This window comes from Drosophila gunungcola, unplaced genomic scaffold (assembly GCF_025200985.1).
Source record: "Drosophila gunungcola strain Sukarami unplaced genomic scaffold, Dgunungcola_SK_2 000063F, whole genome shotgun sequence".
In the NCBI taxonomy this organism is placed as follows: Eukaryota; Metazoa; Arthropoda; class Insecta; order Diptera; family Drosophilidae; genus Drosophila; species Drosophila gunungcola.
Genome location: NW_026453226.1, coordinates 446,781 through 463,336, shown reverse-complemented (window position 1 = coordinate 463,336; position 16,556 = coordinate 446,781). Strand labels below are relative to the sequence as shown.

Genomic DNA, 16,556 nt, shown 5'->3' with positions numbered 1-16,556 from the left:
TTTTTGGGGCTTGAAGAAGAATGGATCTGCCAACTGAATATTTTCAGGCACCCTCCACCCGCTGGTGTTCACCGCTTGATCCGGATGATAACCAGAAATATTTTTCATAATCCAAAAATCGGACGACAATTGGCTGTTCCCTACTCGCGACTTCACAATCGTGTGTATTTTTTTTGTGGCTTGGGCATTAGTTCCACCAATGCCTCGCAAGCTCATGCACACGTCCTCTCTTGTAATTTTGAGCCTCTGAGCGAGCTCATCGGCTACAAAGTTTATTTGTGAACCAGAGTCGAGCAACGCTCGAGCTAATACAAACTCGCCGCTTTTGGTTTGGACGCTCACAACAGCAGTTGCAAGAATGACTCGAACCGATGCATTCGCATGCAAAACATGCGACGTGGATGGAGACTCCTGCATGAGCGTGGGCTGAGAAGGGGGTGGCAACGCGAGATTTGTGTTTGGGGAATATATGTGTAGCAAAGTGTGATGTGAGGAATTGCACACTCTACATCTGTTCGATTTGCATTTTTTGACCGTGTGACCTTTCCTTAAGCAGTTAATGCATAAGGGTGCTCTTTTAGCGAAATCGAATCTTTTCTGAACTGTTAGGGCTGCGAAGGAAGCGCAGTTTCCAATCTGATGTTCAGCTGAGTTGCAATACATGCATTGAACCGAGTCGTTCCTGGCAGCGACAAACGAAAAACTCCTATTTCCATTACTCTTAGGGTTAGATTGGGTCTGCTGAACAGTTTTGGGCTTGAAAGCCTCTTCTGCTACCATGTGTTGGTATCGCCTATTGAGGGCCGCCTCACATTCGCTCCACATTGGAAGCGAAGTATTATCTAACTGTTCTTCCCATTTTCTTTTAGATCTTGCACCGACCTTGCTCATTACCAGATGTATTAAAATAGCATCAGTAATGCGTCTATCATCCCCAATAGACAGCAAGGAGTCATACAAGGCTGTGACCGTGTCGATGAGGGTTCTCAAGGCTGTAGCTGAAGGCTGGGGAATTTTTTGCAAATTAAAAAGTATGTTGTCAAAAAAACTAAGACAATCATTATCGTACACCCGCTTCAGGCCAGCAAGGGCTTTGGGATAATTTTCCGCAGTGACTTGAAAGGCCCTAACTGTTTCTCAAGCTGTACACTCAAGCTCGACCGGATTTACTGATAATTTAGCTTCTTTTAAGTGGCGATAAGTTCGGTTAATACTTTTCATGCAAACATTTCGTTGGTGTTTAAGCTCTTCGATATCCTTAGTTGCCATTGCGTTTATTTGTATTTATTTTGTTGGTATCGAAGAGGTGTTAAATATTAATTTTTATTAATAATTTGTATTTATTTTGTTGGTATCGAAGAGGTGTTAAATATTTATTTTTATTAATATTATTTATTTGTTAAATATAGTAATATAGCGATCGCACGCAGTGTAGGAGAGCTAAGTGCCGAGAGAAGTACAGCAAATAATATTTAAATTTTTATATTTTTATATTTTTTTATATAAACCTGCGACGGAAATGTGCCGCACGCACGCACTGTAGGGGAGCTAACGCTCAAGCTCAAGCATACCAAAAAAACGAAAAAACGTTGAAGCAGACTGCACTGCTGCAGCGATCGAGAACGAAAGCGACCAAAGATAACTCGAAATAGCGGCAGCGCTGTCGGAGTGCGCGTGTATGTGTACGCGGCTAGCGGCTTTTCCTAGGCAAATGCTAACGGAGAATAATACACTGACCGATAACGAAGGGCAACGAATACATAAGCCTGATGCCGAAAAACGCTCAAAAATTATGAAAAGCGCGGGAAAATTTTAAAAAGCGCGGGAAAATTCTGAAAAGCGCGAGAAAACGTTCAGACAAACGTCAGCGAAACTTTTCACAATATGCACTTTTTCCAGCTGTTTTATTTATACCCGAAATTGGTGCTCACTACGACGAAAATGATTGAAATAAAGTTTTGCACTAATTGGGTCGACGACGAGTATTTTATTTGCTTGTTCATGGGCCAAAGCGATTCACATATAATTCGAAATATATTATGTTTATTGCAGAATTTTGGTTGTTAGTATTTTTATTTCTTCGCTAGAATGCTCACTATCTTACACGAATGCAAAAAGTTGAATGATGAGCCAAAACAAAATTGACAAAACGCCACAGATTAACTTTCAACTTTTAGCACTCTATACCTGATTGGCCGACTCGACAATTGCAACTTCCTTTTTTACATTAATGTTCCAGCGGCAGCAGCAAATTTAACAATTAAAGTTGGCCTACAACCAAAGAAACGGCAGAAAAGTTCCAGCGACGAAATTTATTTCGGAAGATTACTTGTTTATTTGTTAGCCGAACCGACACGTATAATTTGCTTGTGTGTGTTTGTTGGTAATTGTTCTAGTTTTTCACCGAAAACAATTGGCAAGCAAATCGCGAACTCCTCTGCGTTCACGTCGGGATCACCATGAAAATTTAATACTAGTTTGTATTAACGAACTCGAAACTTGTGTGACTGGAGTAGGATTCGAATCATTTATTTGCGATAATAACTTGTGCGAAAATGCAACGTCCAACGGGAGTGGTTTCGATGGAATTCAAAATATCACTATATTTAATGTTCCAATAATTTCTCTTAGAACCAAACTTATGTTAAGGTGGCGAGAGCCGGGCGAATTCGCAAGAGCGAGCGGACTAAAGCTTTACTGGCTCCCGCTCTCGCCCTACAACTATTGACTTCGATTAAAATAAACGAGCCAAGTGCGCAACCAATGGCTTTAACTTTAAGGGTTTTGGTTTTATGCCATGAGGGGCTACGATGTGACCAAAAAAGCTAGCTCTTTTTTTAAGAATTCACATTTGTCCAACTGCAATTTTAAATTGTCTTCTGCAAGTTTGGAAAAAACTAGTTGTAATGAATTTAAATGTTCAGTAAGGGATGACGAATAAATTATAATACTATCTAAATACATTAAACAGTGTTTTTTGAGCAACGGTGGAAGGATATAATTCATGCATATTTGAAAAGAAGCGGGTGCATTTCTAGGGCCAAATGATTGGGAGGTATTCGCAATGACCGCTTTTGGTGGAAAATGCAGTTTTAGGAATTGATTCCTAGCTTACCAAGAATTTCGTCCATGCTTTGTATTGGATATCTGCCGGGAATAGTTATTTCATTTAGCTTTCTTTAATCATTTACTACTAAATACCTAATTTCGTCCATGCTTTGTATTGGATATCTGCCGGGAATAGTTATTTCATTTAGCTTTCTTTAATCATTACTACTAAATACCTAATTTTAGCAGAAGCATCCGTTTTTTGGGTACTACCCAGCTATGACAGTTGTATGGTGAATTGCTTTCCCTAATTAATTCATGATTAAGCATTTCCAGCACTTGGTTATCGACTTCAATTGCGTGCGCTTGAGCAAGATGGTACTGTTTTGAATAAATTGGAGAGTTATGTGTTGTGTTAAGTACGTGTTTAATGGTATTTGTAAATAGTAGATTGTCTCCTTCTTCATGTTGAAGATTTTTAAATTTATTTACTAAACTTTCAACCTTAAAGTTTCCTCCTGATTCAGGTAATCTAATCGAAACAATCCAAAATCTATTTTTTTTTATTGATTCCCTAGGTAATTTTTTAAATGGTTCTAGTGCCTTTTGGATATAAAAATTTTGGTTTTTTTCTGATTTTGAAGTTATAAATTTGTATGTTTTATCAAAAAGGATATCTGTGTTATTTTTGTAATATATAATTGGTTGTGCATTTTTTAACAATTTTCTGGCAATTAATTATTAATTGTATACATAAAATGGTTCATTTGTTTTAAAAATACTGTTGCTGCGTAACATTATCAAGTTTTTCAACGTAATAGGACCTTTGATGTCAAAACTTAGTATTTTGAATAGGAGACGAAATATATATGTCAGAGGCTGAGACTTTTCTTGTTCTTCCCGTTGCATTTTGCTACTGATGCGCAGTGAGTCGCGGTCAACGTGTACGGTCCATCTTAGATGTCAGAGCAAGCTGCCTTTTCTTCCTTCTTCACCCTTTCCATGGCACGCGCCATGCAGCATTGCCTCATCCAATTGTCCATTCCTTTTTTTGATCTCTCTCTCTCTCATAGACAACCAACACGCGACCGCGCCACACTCGGACGTGACGACACTCTCTCTCGTTCTCAATCCTCGCTCTCAGCAATTATGCAAATAAAAGGAACCACAAATAACTCGTTGCTTAGTTTCTTTTGTTCTATATTCTTTCTCTTTCTTAACGCTTTACAGTTTAATTTACATTTTGCTTCTTAAACATCTCCAACACGGCCTTCCTGACTTTAACACGTTCTCGTGTGCGTACTGTAACACTAGGTTGGTACCATTCTTGCTTCATTTCTCTTTTTATCTCTTAACATCATTCTTTTCAAAACACATAGTCTTCACACACAACTTCATAAACCGCGTCATCAAGTGTCGGTTTCGCAGGCTATCTCGCTTCCTCACATCGTACAGTGAGTCTTTTCAAACTTGCTACACCAGTCTACCGCGTCACACGCCATGACAGAACACCCCTGGTTCCACACTTGTGCTTTCGGCTTGACCTGGTATAACTCTCTCTCGTCATCAAACCACAGTTACAGTCTCTTGCCGCCTTGCACGACGCTTTGCACCTTTAGTGCCACTATCTGCTCAGGTCCAACCTGCACCACACAATATCATCCATACCAGGCATGACTATTGTTCATCAGGTATAGCCCCTGTGTTTGATGACCCACGACGAGTGTCTTTTTCACCACCGTCACCTCTCTCAATGGTCTCATCAGAGATTTGCTCGTCTGGCAGCCTTCTCAAACTTTCGTGTGAATACTTATACGTTCGCTTGCTATTCAACGATTTTAACAGGTATCGATCACCTTTCAACAACTCGGCAACCACAAAAGGTCCTTTGAACTTAGGATCCAGTTTGGTCTGATGCCGCTCTTCACTTCTCAGCAAGACATGATCCCCAACCTTGTGTTTTACAATCTTGGCCTTATTCTTATCAACTCGATTTTTCTCATATTTCGCATTAATTTCAATATTTTCTTTGGCCCTCGCTTGCTTACAATCTATTTTAGTTTCTTCATTTATTGGCAATAAACCCATCGGTCTGGCCTCTCTTCCAATCAATAATTCCAATGGGCTATACTTTGTCACCCTGTTCGTCGTACAATTCATGGCTAACTGCTTCTCACTAAGTGCATCCTGCCAGGAACGTTCACCTATCTCTACAGCTGTCAACATACTTTTCATCGTGCTCACGACCCTCTCCACTTGTCCATTGGCCCTACTTGCACCTGTTGCTATCAAATGTAATTCTATTTTGTGCATTGAACAGAGCTCACGAAATTTTCCACAAGCGAAACTCCTACCTTGATCTGCTATGATACGGTTAGGTACCCAAAAGAGTGATATCGTTGATTTTAAAGTCTTAATACAGTTTTCTGCATCTAAATACAAAGCATGATACAAGTGAACATATTTAGTAAATGCGTCTTTTTGTACTATGACATATTCCTTAGTATCATTTTTACCACTCAACTTTCCACTAATATCAATATGCACAGTGTGCCAAGGTATCTCAACTATCGGAATTGGATGCAGATCCATTTGAATTTTCCCTGCTGAAGGCTTTGCCAGCTTGCATGTTATGCAGTTCTCTACGAATTTTCGTACGTACTTGGACATGTGCTCGAACCAATACTGCTCGTAAACCTTGTCTAACGTTTTCGGCCACCCCAAATGCATAATTGCTTCATTGACATGATTTACTACAGACCACCTAAAGCCTCTTGGGATTACAGGTAAACAGCATGTCTTTCCATTTCTCTGAATTTTCCGATATAGAATTCCTGCCCTTAACTCTTCGCTAAACTCTCCTGCATCTCTCCATCATTCAACTGGGCTATAATATCTCTTAAGCACGAATCACGCTGCTGCTCAGCTAAAAGCCAGTTGTCTGTCACCTCTGTCAAGTCGATGCGAACTTCGGGTATCCTATTCATTGTTTCACATTCAGTGACAATCGGATTTCTGGATAAAAAAACCACGTGCGCCATACGGTTTCCATTGCGGTACTCTACAGTGAAGTCAAATGATTGTAAATATGCCCACCAACGGTGTACTCTCGGCGTTAGTTCTACTTTGGTTCGACTTGCTTTTAATGAATTGCAGTCTGTAAATACTACAAACTTTCGACCGTGAAGGTAATGGCGGAAACTTTTTACAGCGTTGTATACTGCGAGGGTCTCTAGTTCCTAAGAATGATATCTGGATTCAGGGGGTGAAGTAGGTTTGCTAAAATATTCGATCACTCTAGGCTTACCGTCTATTTTGTGCATGAGAATGGCACCACAGCCACTTGCACTTGCATCTGTATGCAGCTCTATGGGATATTGCGGATCGAAGATAATTAAAATCGGATCCTGAGTTAGTACTGAGATAATCTTTTGACGTATTTCTTCATGCTCTGATTTCCAAACGAAGCCACTATTTTTGGAAGTCAGCTGATACAACGGTTTCATCTGTTCAGAGAACTGTGGGACAAATTTACGGAAGTACGAAGCTAAACCTATAAATTGTCTCATTTGTGACACATTCTTTGATTGAGATAGTCCAGCCAGAGCTTGTATTTTTCGCGGCTTTGGTTCAATACTACCGTCCTTGACCAAGTAGCCAAGATATTCTATTTCGGTTTTCAGAAAAGAGCATTTTTTTATATTAAATGAAAATCCTGCTTCCGATAGAACCCCCAGCACGACTGTCAGTCTTTCAAATGCTTCCTCTTTAGACCTCGCTACTATTACTACATCATCAATGTAAACAATTGCATAGGAGTACGCCAAGTCACCTAGTGCTCGCGCTATAGCTCGCTGAAATAGAAGAGGCATTCTTCAGCCCAAATGGCATGGATAGAAACTCATACTGGCCCTCAGGGGTTACAAAAGCGGTTCGCTCTATGGATCCTGCATCTATTGGAATCTGAAAAAAACCCACTAGCCATATCTAAGCAAGAGAAGTATTTACCCCCACGCAGTCATTTCACTCGCGAATGGAGACTTACTTGGACGAACTACATTTGCTGCCAACATTTCTTTGATTTTATCTCTAACTAATTCTTTCTCATCTACGCCAAGTCAATATGGGCGTCTCTGCACAGTCTTGTTGGCATCCAATAAACGAATTTCTAATTCTCCAGTCGTGACACGTCTGCTCGGTATTCCAATAATAAAATGTTCAGTGTATGGATCAATAATATTCTTCAATTTCAACTTATCATTATCACTTAAGTCATAATTTTTATCAAATAGCTCATCATAACTTATAATAGTTTCATCAGATATTGAATTGATTAATTTAGTTTTAAAAATATTAAATTTATCAGCATCCATCGTTATACCAAAGCCTAGTGCCAAGATTTCACGACCAATCATTATGTCATGTTTCAAATACTCGTCTTCTACTACATTAAACATGATTTCCAAATTAAATTGACAAATTTGTATGGTGGACAGCATTTGTAAATTGCAGTGTACAGTATTTGTGCCAATTCCTTTTAGAATGACTAACTTATTAAGTCTTTTTCCCGCGAATTTCTCTGCTAGCTTTGCCTTCATTAAGGAGCACTCGGCACCCGAGTCGAAAAAGAATGGAAAGGCCTCACCAAATTGATATAAAATTCCTTTGGGCTCGTTCATTCTGATACTTGTTGCTGCTGTCCCCTTCATACAGGCTGATGCAATGTGACCGACGATTCCACATTTAAAGCAAGTCACTCAAGTCCTGTCTCGTCCCGCCAGTGGTTTTCCAAACGATTGACTTGGTTTTGATTGTTCTGCCTTCCTCTTACGGCATTCCAGCATTTTGTGTCCGGAAATTCCACAGTAATGGCACTTCATTGATGTGTTTGCCTTGAATCTCTTCCTTTGGGGGCCAATCGAATCCTTTGAAGCCAGATGCTCACTTTGCTTCCTGTATGCATACGCCTTCAACTGCTGCTGCAGTTCATTTCTGTTAGTTATATTGGTTGTAAACAGTAGACGCTGCAGTCTAGTGTCGATTTGCGACGTGTGTGCAAGTACGAAAGAGACAGCTATCTCCTCGATGTCCATCGCCTTCCATTTCGTCAGAAGAGACGTCACTAATCGGCTACCATATGCTGACAAGCACTCGCCTGTTTTCGGCCGTCCGTTGCGAATATTTAACAAGATGGCGGCCGGCGTCTCGGAGTTGTCGTAGCGAAGAACAAATAGTTCTTGGAATTTGGGCCAGGTTATGCCAGCATAGCTGATCTGTGCCAGCCATTGGGAAGCGCTCCCTTCTAGTGCTCCGCTCAGCGACATAACTAGCGCACTGCCCTCCAGGGGATGCTCCGTGAAAATCATATCGGCTGTTTTGCGCCAGGCGCTGGCGTCAGCTTCAGCCACGTCTGGATTGAACTTTGGCAATCTAATCAATTTTTCACTTGAATTTGTTGAAGCAGGCTGCTGCATTGTTTTTAGTATTTCGATATATCGTAGATTTTGTGCTTCTAACAGCGATCGCCATTCACTATCACGCTGGGCCTGAGCCCATCCCACTTCTGATGTCAGAGGCTGAGACTTTTCTTGTTCTTCCCGTTGCATTTTGCTCCTGATGCGCAGTGAGTCGCGGTCAACGTGTACTTCTCTATCTTAGATGTCAGAGCAAACTGCCTTTTCTTCCTTCTTCACCCTTTCCATGGCCCGCAGCATTGCCTCATCCAATTGTCCACTCCTTTTTTTGATCTCTCTCTCTCTCTTATAGACAACCAACACGCGACCGCGCCACACTCGGACGAGACGACACTCAATCTCGTTCTCAATCCTCGCTCTCAGCAATTATGCAAATAAAAGGAACCACAAATAACTCGTTGCTTAGTTTCTTTTGTTCTATATTCTTTCTCTTTCTTAACGCTTTAAAGTTTAATTTACATTTTGCTTCTTATACATCTCCGACATATACATATTTATTGATCATGTTTATTGTACATCCTGTGTCATTTGTATGTGCCACCTTTGTGTGCTATTTCTATGAACTGGTGTTGTTGGAATGGTTGAGAATATTGCCGCAAGCGAAACTCCTACCTTGATCTGCTATGATACGGTTAGGTACCCAAAAGAGTGATATCGTTGATTTTAAAGTCTTAATACAGTTTTCTGCATCTAAATACAAAGCATGATACAAGTGAACATATTTATAAAATGCGTCTTTTTGTACTATGACATATTCCATAGTATCATTTTTACCACTCAACTTTCCACTAATATCAATATGCACAGTGTGCCAAGGTATCTCAACTATCGGAATTGGATGCAGATCCATTTGAATTTTCCCTGCTGAAGGCTTTGCCAGCTTGCATGTTATGCAGTTCTCTACGAATTTTCGTACGTACTTGGACATGTGCTCGAACCAATACTGCTCGTAAACCTTGTCTAACGTTTTCGGCCACCCCAAATGCATAATTGCTTCATGGACATGATTTACTACAGACCACCTAAAGCCTCTTGGGATTACAGGTAAACAGCATGTCTTTCCATTTCACTGAATTTTCCGATATAGAATTCCTGCCCTTAACTCTTCGCTAAACTCTCCTGCATCTCTCCATCATTCAACTGGGCTATAATATCTCTTAAGCACGAATCACGCTGCTGCTCAGCTAAAAGCCAGTTGTCTGTCACCTCTGTCAAGTCGATGCGAACTTCGGGTATCCTATTCATTGTTTCACATTCAGTGACAATCGGATTTCTGGATAAAAAAACCACGTGCGCCATACGGTTTCCATTGCGGTACTCTACAGTGAAGTCAAATGATTGTAAATATGCCCACCAACGGTGTACTCTCGGCGTTAGTTCTACTTTGGTTCGACTTGCTTTTAATGAATTGCAGTCTGTAAATACTACAAACTTTCGACCGTGAAGGTAATGGCGGAAACTTTTTACAGCGTTGTAAACTGCGAGGGTCTCTAGTTCCTAAGAATGATATCTCGATTCAGGGGGTGAAGTAGGTTTGCTAAAATATTCGATCACTCTAGGCTTACCGTCTATTTTGTGCATGAGAATGGCACCACAGCCACTTGCACTTGCATCTGTATGCAGCTCTATGGGATATTGCGGATCGAAGATAATTAAAATCGGATCCTGAGTTAGTACTGAGATAATCTTTTGACGTATTTCTTCATGCTCTGATTTCCAAACGAAGCCACTATTTTTGGAAGTCAGCTGATACAACGGTTTCATCTGTTCAGAGAACTGTGGGACAAATTTACGGAAGTACGAAGCTAAACCTATAAATTGTCTCATTTGTGACACATTCTTTGATTGAGATAGTCCAGCCAGAGCTTGTATTTTTCGCGGCTTTGGTTCAATACTACCGTCCTTGACCAAGTAGCCAAGATATTCTATTTCGGTTTTCAGAAAAGAGCATTTTTTTGTATTAAATGAAAATCCTGCTTCCGATAGAGCCCCCAGCACGACTGTCAGTCTTTCAAATGCTTCCTCTTTAGACCTCGCTACTATTACTACATCATCAATGTAAACAATTGCATAGGAGTACGCCAAGTCACCTAGTGCTCGCGCTATAGCTCGCTGAAATAGAAGAGGCATTCTTCAGCCCAAATGGCATGGATAGAAACTCATACTGGCCCTCAGGGGTTACAAAAGCGGTTCGCTCTATGGATCCTGCATCTATTGGAATCTGAAAAAAACCCACTAGCCATATCTAAGCAAGAGAAGTATTTACCCCCACGCAGTCTGTTCACTCGCGAATGGAGACTTACTTGGACGAATTACATTTGCTGCCAACATTTCTTTGATTTTATCTCTAACTAATTCTTTCTCATCTACGCCAAGTCGATATGGGCGTCTCTGCACAGTCTTGTTGGCATCCAATAAACGAATTTCTAATTCTCCAGTCGTGACACGTCTGCTCGGTATTCCAATAATAAAATGTTCAGTGTATGGATCAATAATATTCTTCAATTTCAACTTATCATTATCACTTAAGTCATAATTTTTATCAAATAGCTCATCATCACTTATAATAGTTTCATCAGATATTGAATTGATTAATTTAGTTTTAAAAATATTAAATTTATCAGCATCCATCGTTATACCAAAGCCTAGTGCGAAGATTTCACGAAAAATCATTATGTCATGTTTCAAATACTCGTCTTCAACTACATTAAACATGATTTCCAAATTAAATTGACAAATTTGTATGGTGGACAGCATTTGTAAATTGCAGTGTACAGTATTTGTGCCAATTCCTTTTAGAATGACTAACTTATTAAGTCTTTTTCCCGCGAATTTCTCTGCTAGCTTTGCCTTCATTAAGGAGCACTCGGCACCCGAGTCGAAAAAGAATGGAAAGGCCTCACCAAATTGATATAAAATTCCTTTGGGCTCGTTCATTCTGATACTTGTTGCTGCTGTCCCCTTCATACAGGCTGATGCAATGTGACCGACGATTCCACATTTAAAGCAAGTCACTCAAGTCCTGTCTCGTCCCGCCAGTGGTTTTCCAAACGATTGACTTGGTTTTGATTGTTCTGCCTTCCTCTTACGGCATTCCAGCATTTTGTGTCCGGAAATTCCACAGTAATGGCACTTCATTGATGTGTTTGCCTTGAATCTCTTCCTTTGGGGGCCAATCGAATCCTTTGAAGCCAGATGCTCACTTTGCTTCCTGTATGCATACGCCTTCAACTGCTGCTGCAGTTCATTTCTGTTAGTTATATTGGTTGTAAACAGTAGACGCTGCAGTCTAGTGTCGATTTGCGACGTGTGTGCAAGTACGAAAGAGACAGCTATCTCCTCGATGTCCATCGCCTTCCATTTCGTCAGAAGAGACGTCACTAATCGGCTACCATATGCTGACAAGCACTCGCCTGTTTTCGGCCGTCCGTTGCGAATATTTAACAAGATGGCGGCCGGCGTCTCGGAGTTGTCGTAGCGAAGAACAAATAGTTCTTGGAATTTGGGCCAGGTTATGCCAGCATAGCTGATCTGTGCCAGCCATTGGGAAGCGCTCCCTTCTAGTGCTCCGCTCAGCGACATAACTAGCGCACTGCCCTCCAGGGGATGCTCCGTGAAAATCATATCGGCTGTTTTGCGCCAGGCGCTGGCGTCAGCTTCAGCCACGTCTGGATTGAACTTTGGCAATCTAATCAATTTTTCACTTGAATTTGTTGAAGCAGGCTGCTGCATTGTTTTTAGTATTTCGATATATCGTAGATTTTGTGCTTCTAACAGCGATCGCCATTCACTATCACGCTGGGCCTGAGCCCATCCCACTTCTGATGTCAGAGGCTGAGACTTTTCTTGTTCTTCCCGTTGCATTTTGCTCCTGATGCGCAGTGAGTCGCGGTCAACGTGTACTTCTCTATCTTAGATGTCAGAGCAAACTGCCTTTTCTTCCTTCTTCACCCTTTCCATGGCACGCGCCATGCAGCATTGCCTCATCCAATTGTCCACTCCTTTTTTTGATCTCTCTCTCTCTCTTATAGACAACCAACACGCGACCGCGCCACACTCGGACGAGACGACACTCAATCTCGTTCTCAATCCTCGCTCTCAGCAATTATGCAAATAAAAGGAACCACAAATAACTCGTTGCTTAGTTTCTTTTGTTCTATATTCTTTCTCTTTCTTAACGCTTTAAAGTTTAATTTACATTTTGCTTCTTATACATCTCCGACATATACATATTTATTGATCATGTTTATTGTACATCCTGTGTCATTTGTATGTGCCACCTTTGTGTGCTATTTCTATGAACTGGTGTTGTTGGAATGGTTGAGAATATTGCCGCAAGCGAAACTCCTACCTTGATCTGCTATGATACGGTTAGGTACCCAAAAGAGTGATATCGTTGATTTTAAAGTCTTAATACAGTTTTCTGCATCTAAATACAAAGCATGATACAAGTGAACATATTTAGTAAATGCGTCTTTTTGTACTATGACATATTCCTTAGTATCATTTTTACCCCTCAACTTTCCACTAATATCAATATGCACAGTGTGCCAAGGTATCTCAACTATCGGAATTGGATGCAGATCCATTTGAATTTTCCCTGCTGAAGGCTTTGCCAGCTTGCATGTTATGCAGTTCTCTACGAATTTTCGTACGTACTTGGACATGTGCTCGAACCAATACTGCTCGTAAACCTTGTCTAACGTTTTCGGCCACCCCAAATGCATAATTGCTTCATGGACATGATTTACTACAGACCACCTAAAGCCTCTTGGGATTACAGGTAAACAGCATGTCTTTCCATTTCTCTGAATTTTCCGATATAAAATTCCTGCCCTTAACTCTTCGCTAAACTCTCCTGCATCTCTCCATCATTCAACTGGGCTATAATATCTCTTAAGCACGAATCACGCTGCTGCTCAGCTAAAAGCCAGTTGTCTGTCACCTCTGTCAAGTCGATGCGAACTTCGGGTATCCTATTCATTGTTTCACATTCAGTGACAATCGGATTTCTGGATAAAAAAACCACGTGCGCCATACGGTTTCCATTGCGGTACTCTACAGTGAAGTCAAATGATTGTAAATATGCCCACCAACGGTGTACTCTCGGCGTTAGTTCTACTTTGGTTCGACTTGCTTTTAATGAATTGCAGTCTGTAAATACTACAAACTTTCGACCGTGAAGGTAATGGCGGAAACTTTTTACAGCGTTGTATACTGCGAGAGTCTCTAGTTCCTAAGAATGATATCTCGATTCAGGGGGTGAAGTAGGTTTGCTAAAATATTCGATCACTCTAGGCTTACCGTCTATTTTGTGCATGAGAATGGCACCACAGCCACTTGCACTTGCATCTGTATGCAGCTCTATGGGATATTGCGGATCGAAGATAATTAAAATCGGATCCTGAGTTAGTACTGAGATAATCTTTTGACGTATTTCTTCATACTCTGATTTCCAAACGAAGCCACTATTTTTGGAAGTCAGCTGATACAACGGTTTCATCTGTTCAGAGAACTGTGGGACAAATTTACGGAAGTACGAAGCTAAACCTATAAATTGTCTCATTTGTGACACATTCTTTGATTGAGATAGTCCAGCCAGAGCTTGTATTTTTCGCGGCTTTGGTTCAATACTACCGTCCTTGACCAAGTAGCCAAGATATTCTATTTCGGTTTTCAGAAAAGAGCATTTTTTTATATTAAATGAAAATCCTGCTTCCGATAGAACCCCCAGCACGACTGTCAGTCTTTCAAATGCTTCCTCTTTAGACCTCGCTACTATTACTACATCATCAATGTAAACAATTGCATAGGAGTACGCCAAGTCACCTAGTGTTCGCGCTATAGCTCGCTGAAATAGAAGAGGCATTCTTCAGCCCAAATGGCATGGATAGAAACTCATACTGGCCCTCAGGGGTTACAAAAGCGGTTCGCTCTATGGATCCTGCATCTATTGGAATCTGAAAAAAACCCACTAGCCATATCTAAGCAAGAGAAGTATTTACCCCCACGCAGTCTGTTCACTCGCGAATGGAGACTTACTTGGACGAATTACATTTGCTGCCAACATTTCTTTGATTTTATCTCTAACTAATTCTTTCTCATCTACGCCAAGTCGATATGGGCGTCTCTGCACAGTCTTGTTGGCATCCAATAAACGAATTTCTAATTCTCCAGTCGTGACACGTCTGCTCGGTATTCCAATAATAAAATGTTCAGTGTATGGATCAATAATATTCTTCAATTTCAACTTATCATTATCACTTAAGTCATAATTTTTATCAAATAGCTCATCATCACTTATAATAGTTTCATCAGATATTGAATTGATTAATTTAGTTTTAAAAATATTAAATTTATCAGCATCCATCGTTATACCAAAGCCTAGTGCCAAGATTTCACGACCAATCATTATGTCATGTTTCAAATACTCGTCTTCTACTACATTAAACATGATTTCCAAATTAAATTGACAAATTTGTATGGTGGACAGCATTTGTAAATTGCAGTGTACAGTATTTGTGCCAATTCCTTTTAGAATGACTAACTTATTAAGTCTTTTTCCCGCGAATTTCTCTGCTAGCTTTGCCTTCATTAAGGAGCACTCGGCACCCGAGTCGAAAAAGAATGGAAAGGCCTCACCAAATTGATATAAAATTCCTTTGGGCTCGTTCATTCTGATACTTGTTGCTGCTGTCCCCTTCATACAGGCTGATGCAATGTGACCGACGATTCCACATTTAAAGCAAGTCACTCAAGTCCTGTCTCGTCCCGCCAGTGGTTTTCCAAACGATTGACTTGGTTTTGATTGTTCTGCCTTCCTCTTACGGCATTCCAGCATTTTGTGTCCGGAAATTCCACAGTAATGGCACTTCATTGATGTGTTTGCCTTGAATCTCTTCCTTTGGGGGCCAATCGAATCCTTTGAAGCCAGATGCTCACTTTGCTTCCTGTATGCATACGCCTTCAACTGCTGCTGCAGTTCATTTCTGTTAGTTATATTGGTTGTAAACAGTAGACGCTGCAGTCTAGTGTCGATTTGCGACGTGTGTGCAAGTACGAAAGAGACAGCTATCTCCTCGATGTCCATCGCCTTCCATTTCGTCAGAAGAGACGTCACTAATCGGCTACCATATGCTGACAAGCACTCGCCTGTTTTCGGCCGTCCGTTGCGAATATTTAACAAGATGGCGGCCGGCGTCTCGGAGTTGTCGTAGCGAAGAACAAATAGTTCTTGGAATTTGGGCCAGGTTATGCCAGCATAGCTGATCTGTGCCAGCCATTGGGAAGCGCTCCCTTCTAGTGCTCCGCTCAGCGACATAACTAGCGCACTGCCCTCCAGGGGATGCTCCGTGAAAATCATATCGGCTGTTTTGCGCCAGGCGCTGGCGTCAGCTTCAGCCACGTCTGGATTGAACTTTGGCAATCTAATCAATTTTTCACTTGAATTTGTTGAAGCAGGCTGCTGCATTGTTTTTAGTATTTCGATATATCGTAGATTTTGTGCTTCTAACAGCGATCGCCATTCACTATCACGCTGGGCCTGAGCCCATCCCACTTCTGATGTCAGAGGCTGAGACTTTTCTTGTTCTTCCCGTTGCATTTTGCTCCTGATGCGCAGTGAGTCGCGGTCAACGTGTACTTCTCTATCTTAGATGTCAGAGCAAACTGCCTTTTCTTCCTTCTTCACCCTTTCCATGGCACGCGCCATGCAGCATTGCCTCATCCAATTGTCCACTCCTTTTTTTAATCTCTCTCTCTCTCTTATAGACAACCAACACGCGACCGCGCCACACTCGGACGAGACGACACTCAATCTCGTTCTCAATCCTCGCTCTCAGCAATTATGCAAATAAAAGGAACCACAAATAACTCGTTGCTTAGTTTCTTTTGTTCTATATTCTTTCTCTTTCTTAACGCTTTAAAGTTTAATTTACATTTTGCTTCTTATACATCTCCGACATATACATATTTATTGATCATGTTTATTGTACATCCTGTGTCATTTGTGGAATGGTTGAGAATATTGCCGCA

General features: G+C 41.0%; 3 protein-coding genes across 3 annotated transcripts; all 3 read right to left on the bottom strand.

Moving 5' to 3' along the window:
- Positions 1-7,779: 7,779 nt before the first annotated feature.
- LOC128264266 (uncharacterized) lies at positions 7,780-8,708 on the bottom strand. The gene has a single exon (XM_052999676.1). It carries the CDS (start codon positions 8,652-8,654, stop codon positions 7,806-7,808), a length of 849 nt encoding a protein of 282 aa, XP_052855636.1. The 5' UTR covers positions 8,655-8,708; the 3' UTR covers positions 7,780-7,805.
- Positions 8,709-11,511: 2,803 nt separating this feature from the next.
- On the bottom strand, positions 11,512-12,464 carry LOC128264267 (uncharacterized). The gene has a single exon (XM_052999677.1). The coding sequence runs from the start codon at positions 12,384-12,386 to the stop codon at positions 11,538-11,540; it is 849 nt and encodes a 282-aa protein (XP_052855637.1). The 5' UTR covers positions 12,387-12,464; the 3' UTR covers positions 11,512-11,537.
- A 2,786-nt stretch (positions 12,465-15,250) lies between these two features.
- LOC128264268 (uncharacterized) lies at positions 15,251-16,203 on the bottom strand. Its single transcript, XM_052999678.1, has one exon. The coding sequence runs from the start codon at positions 16,123-16,125 to the stop codon at positions 15,277-15,279; it is 849 nt and encodes a 282-aa protein (XP_052855638.1). The 5' UTR covers positions 16,126-16,203; the 3' UTR covers positions 15,251-15,276.
- Between the last annotated feature and the right edge of the window lie 353 nt (positions 16,204-16,556).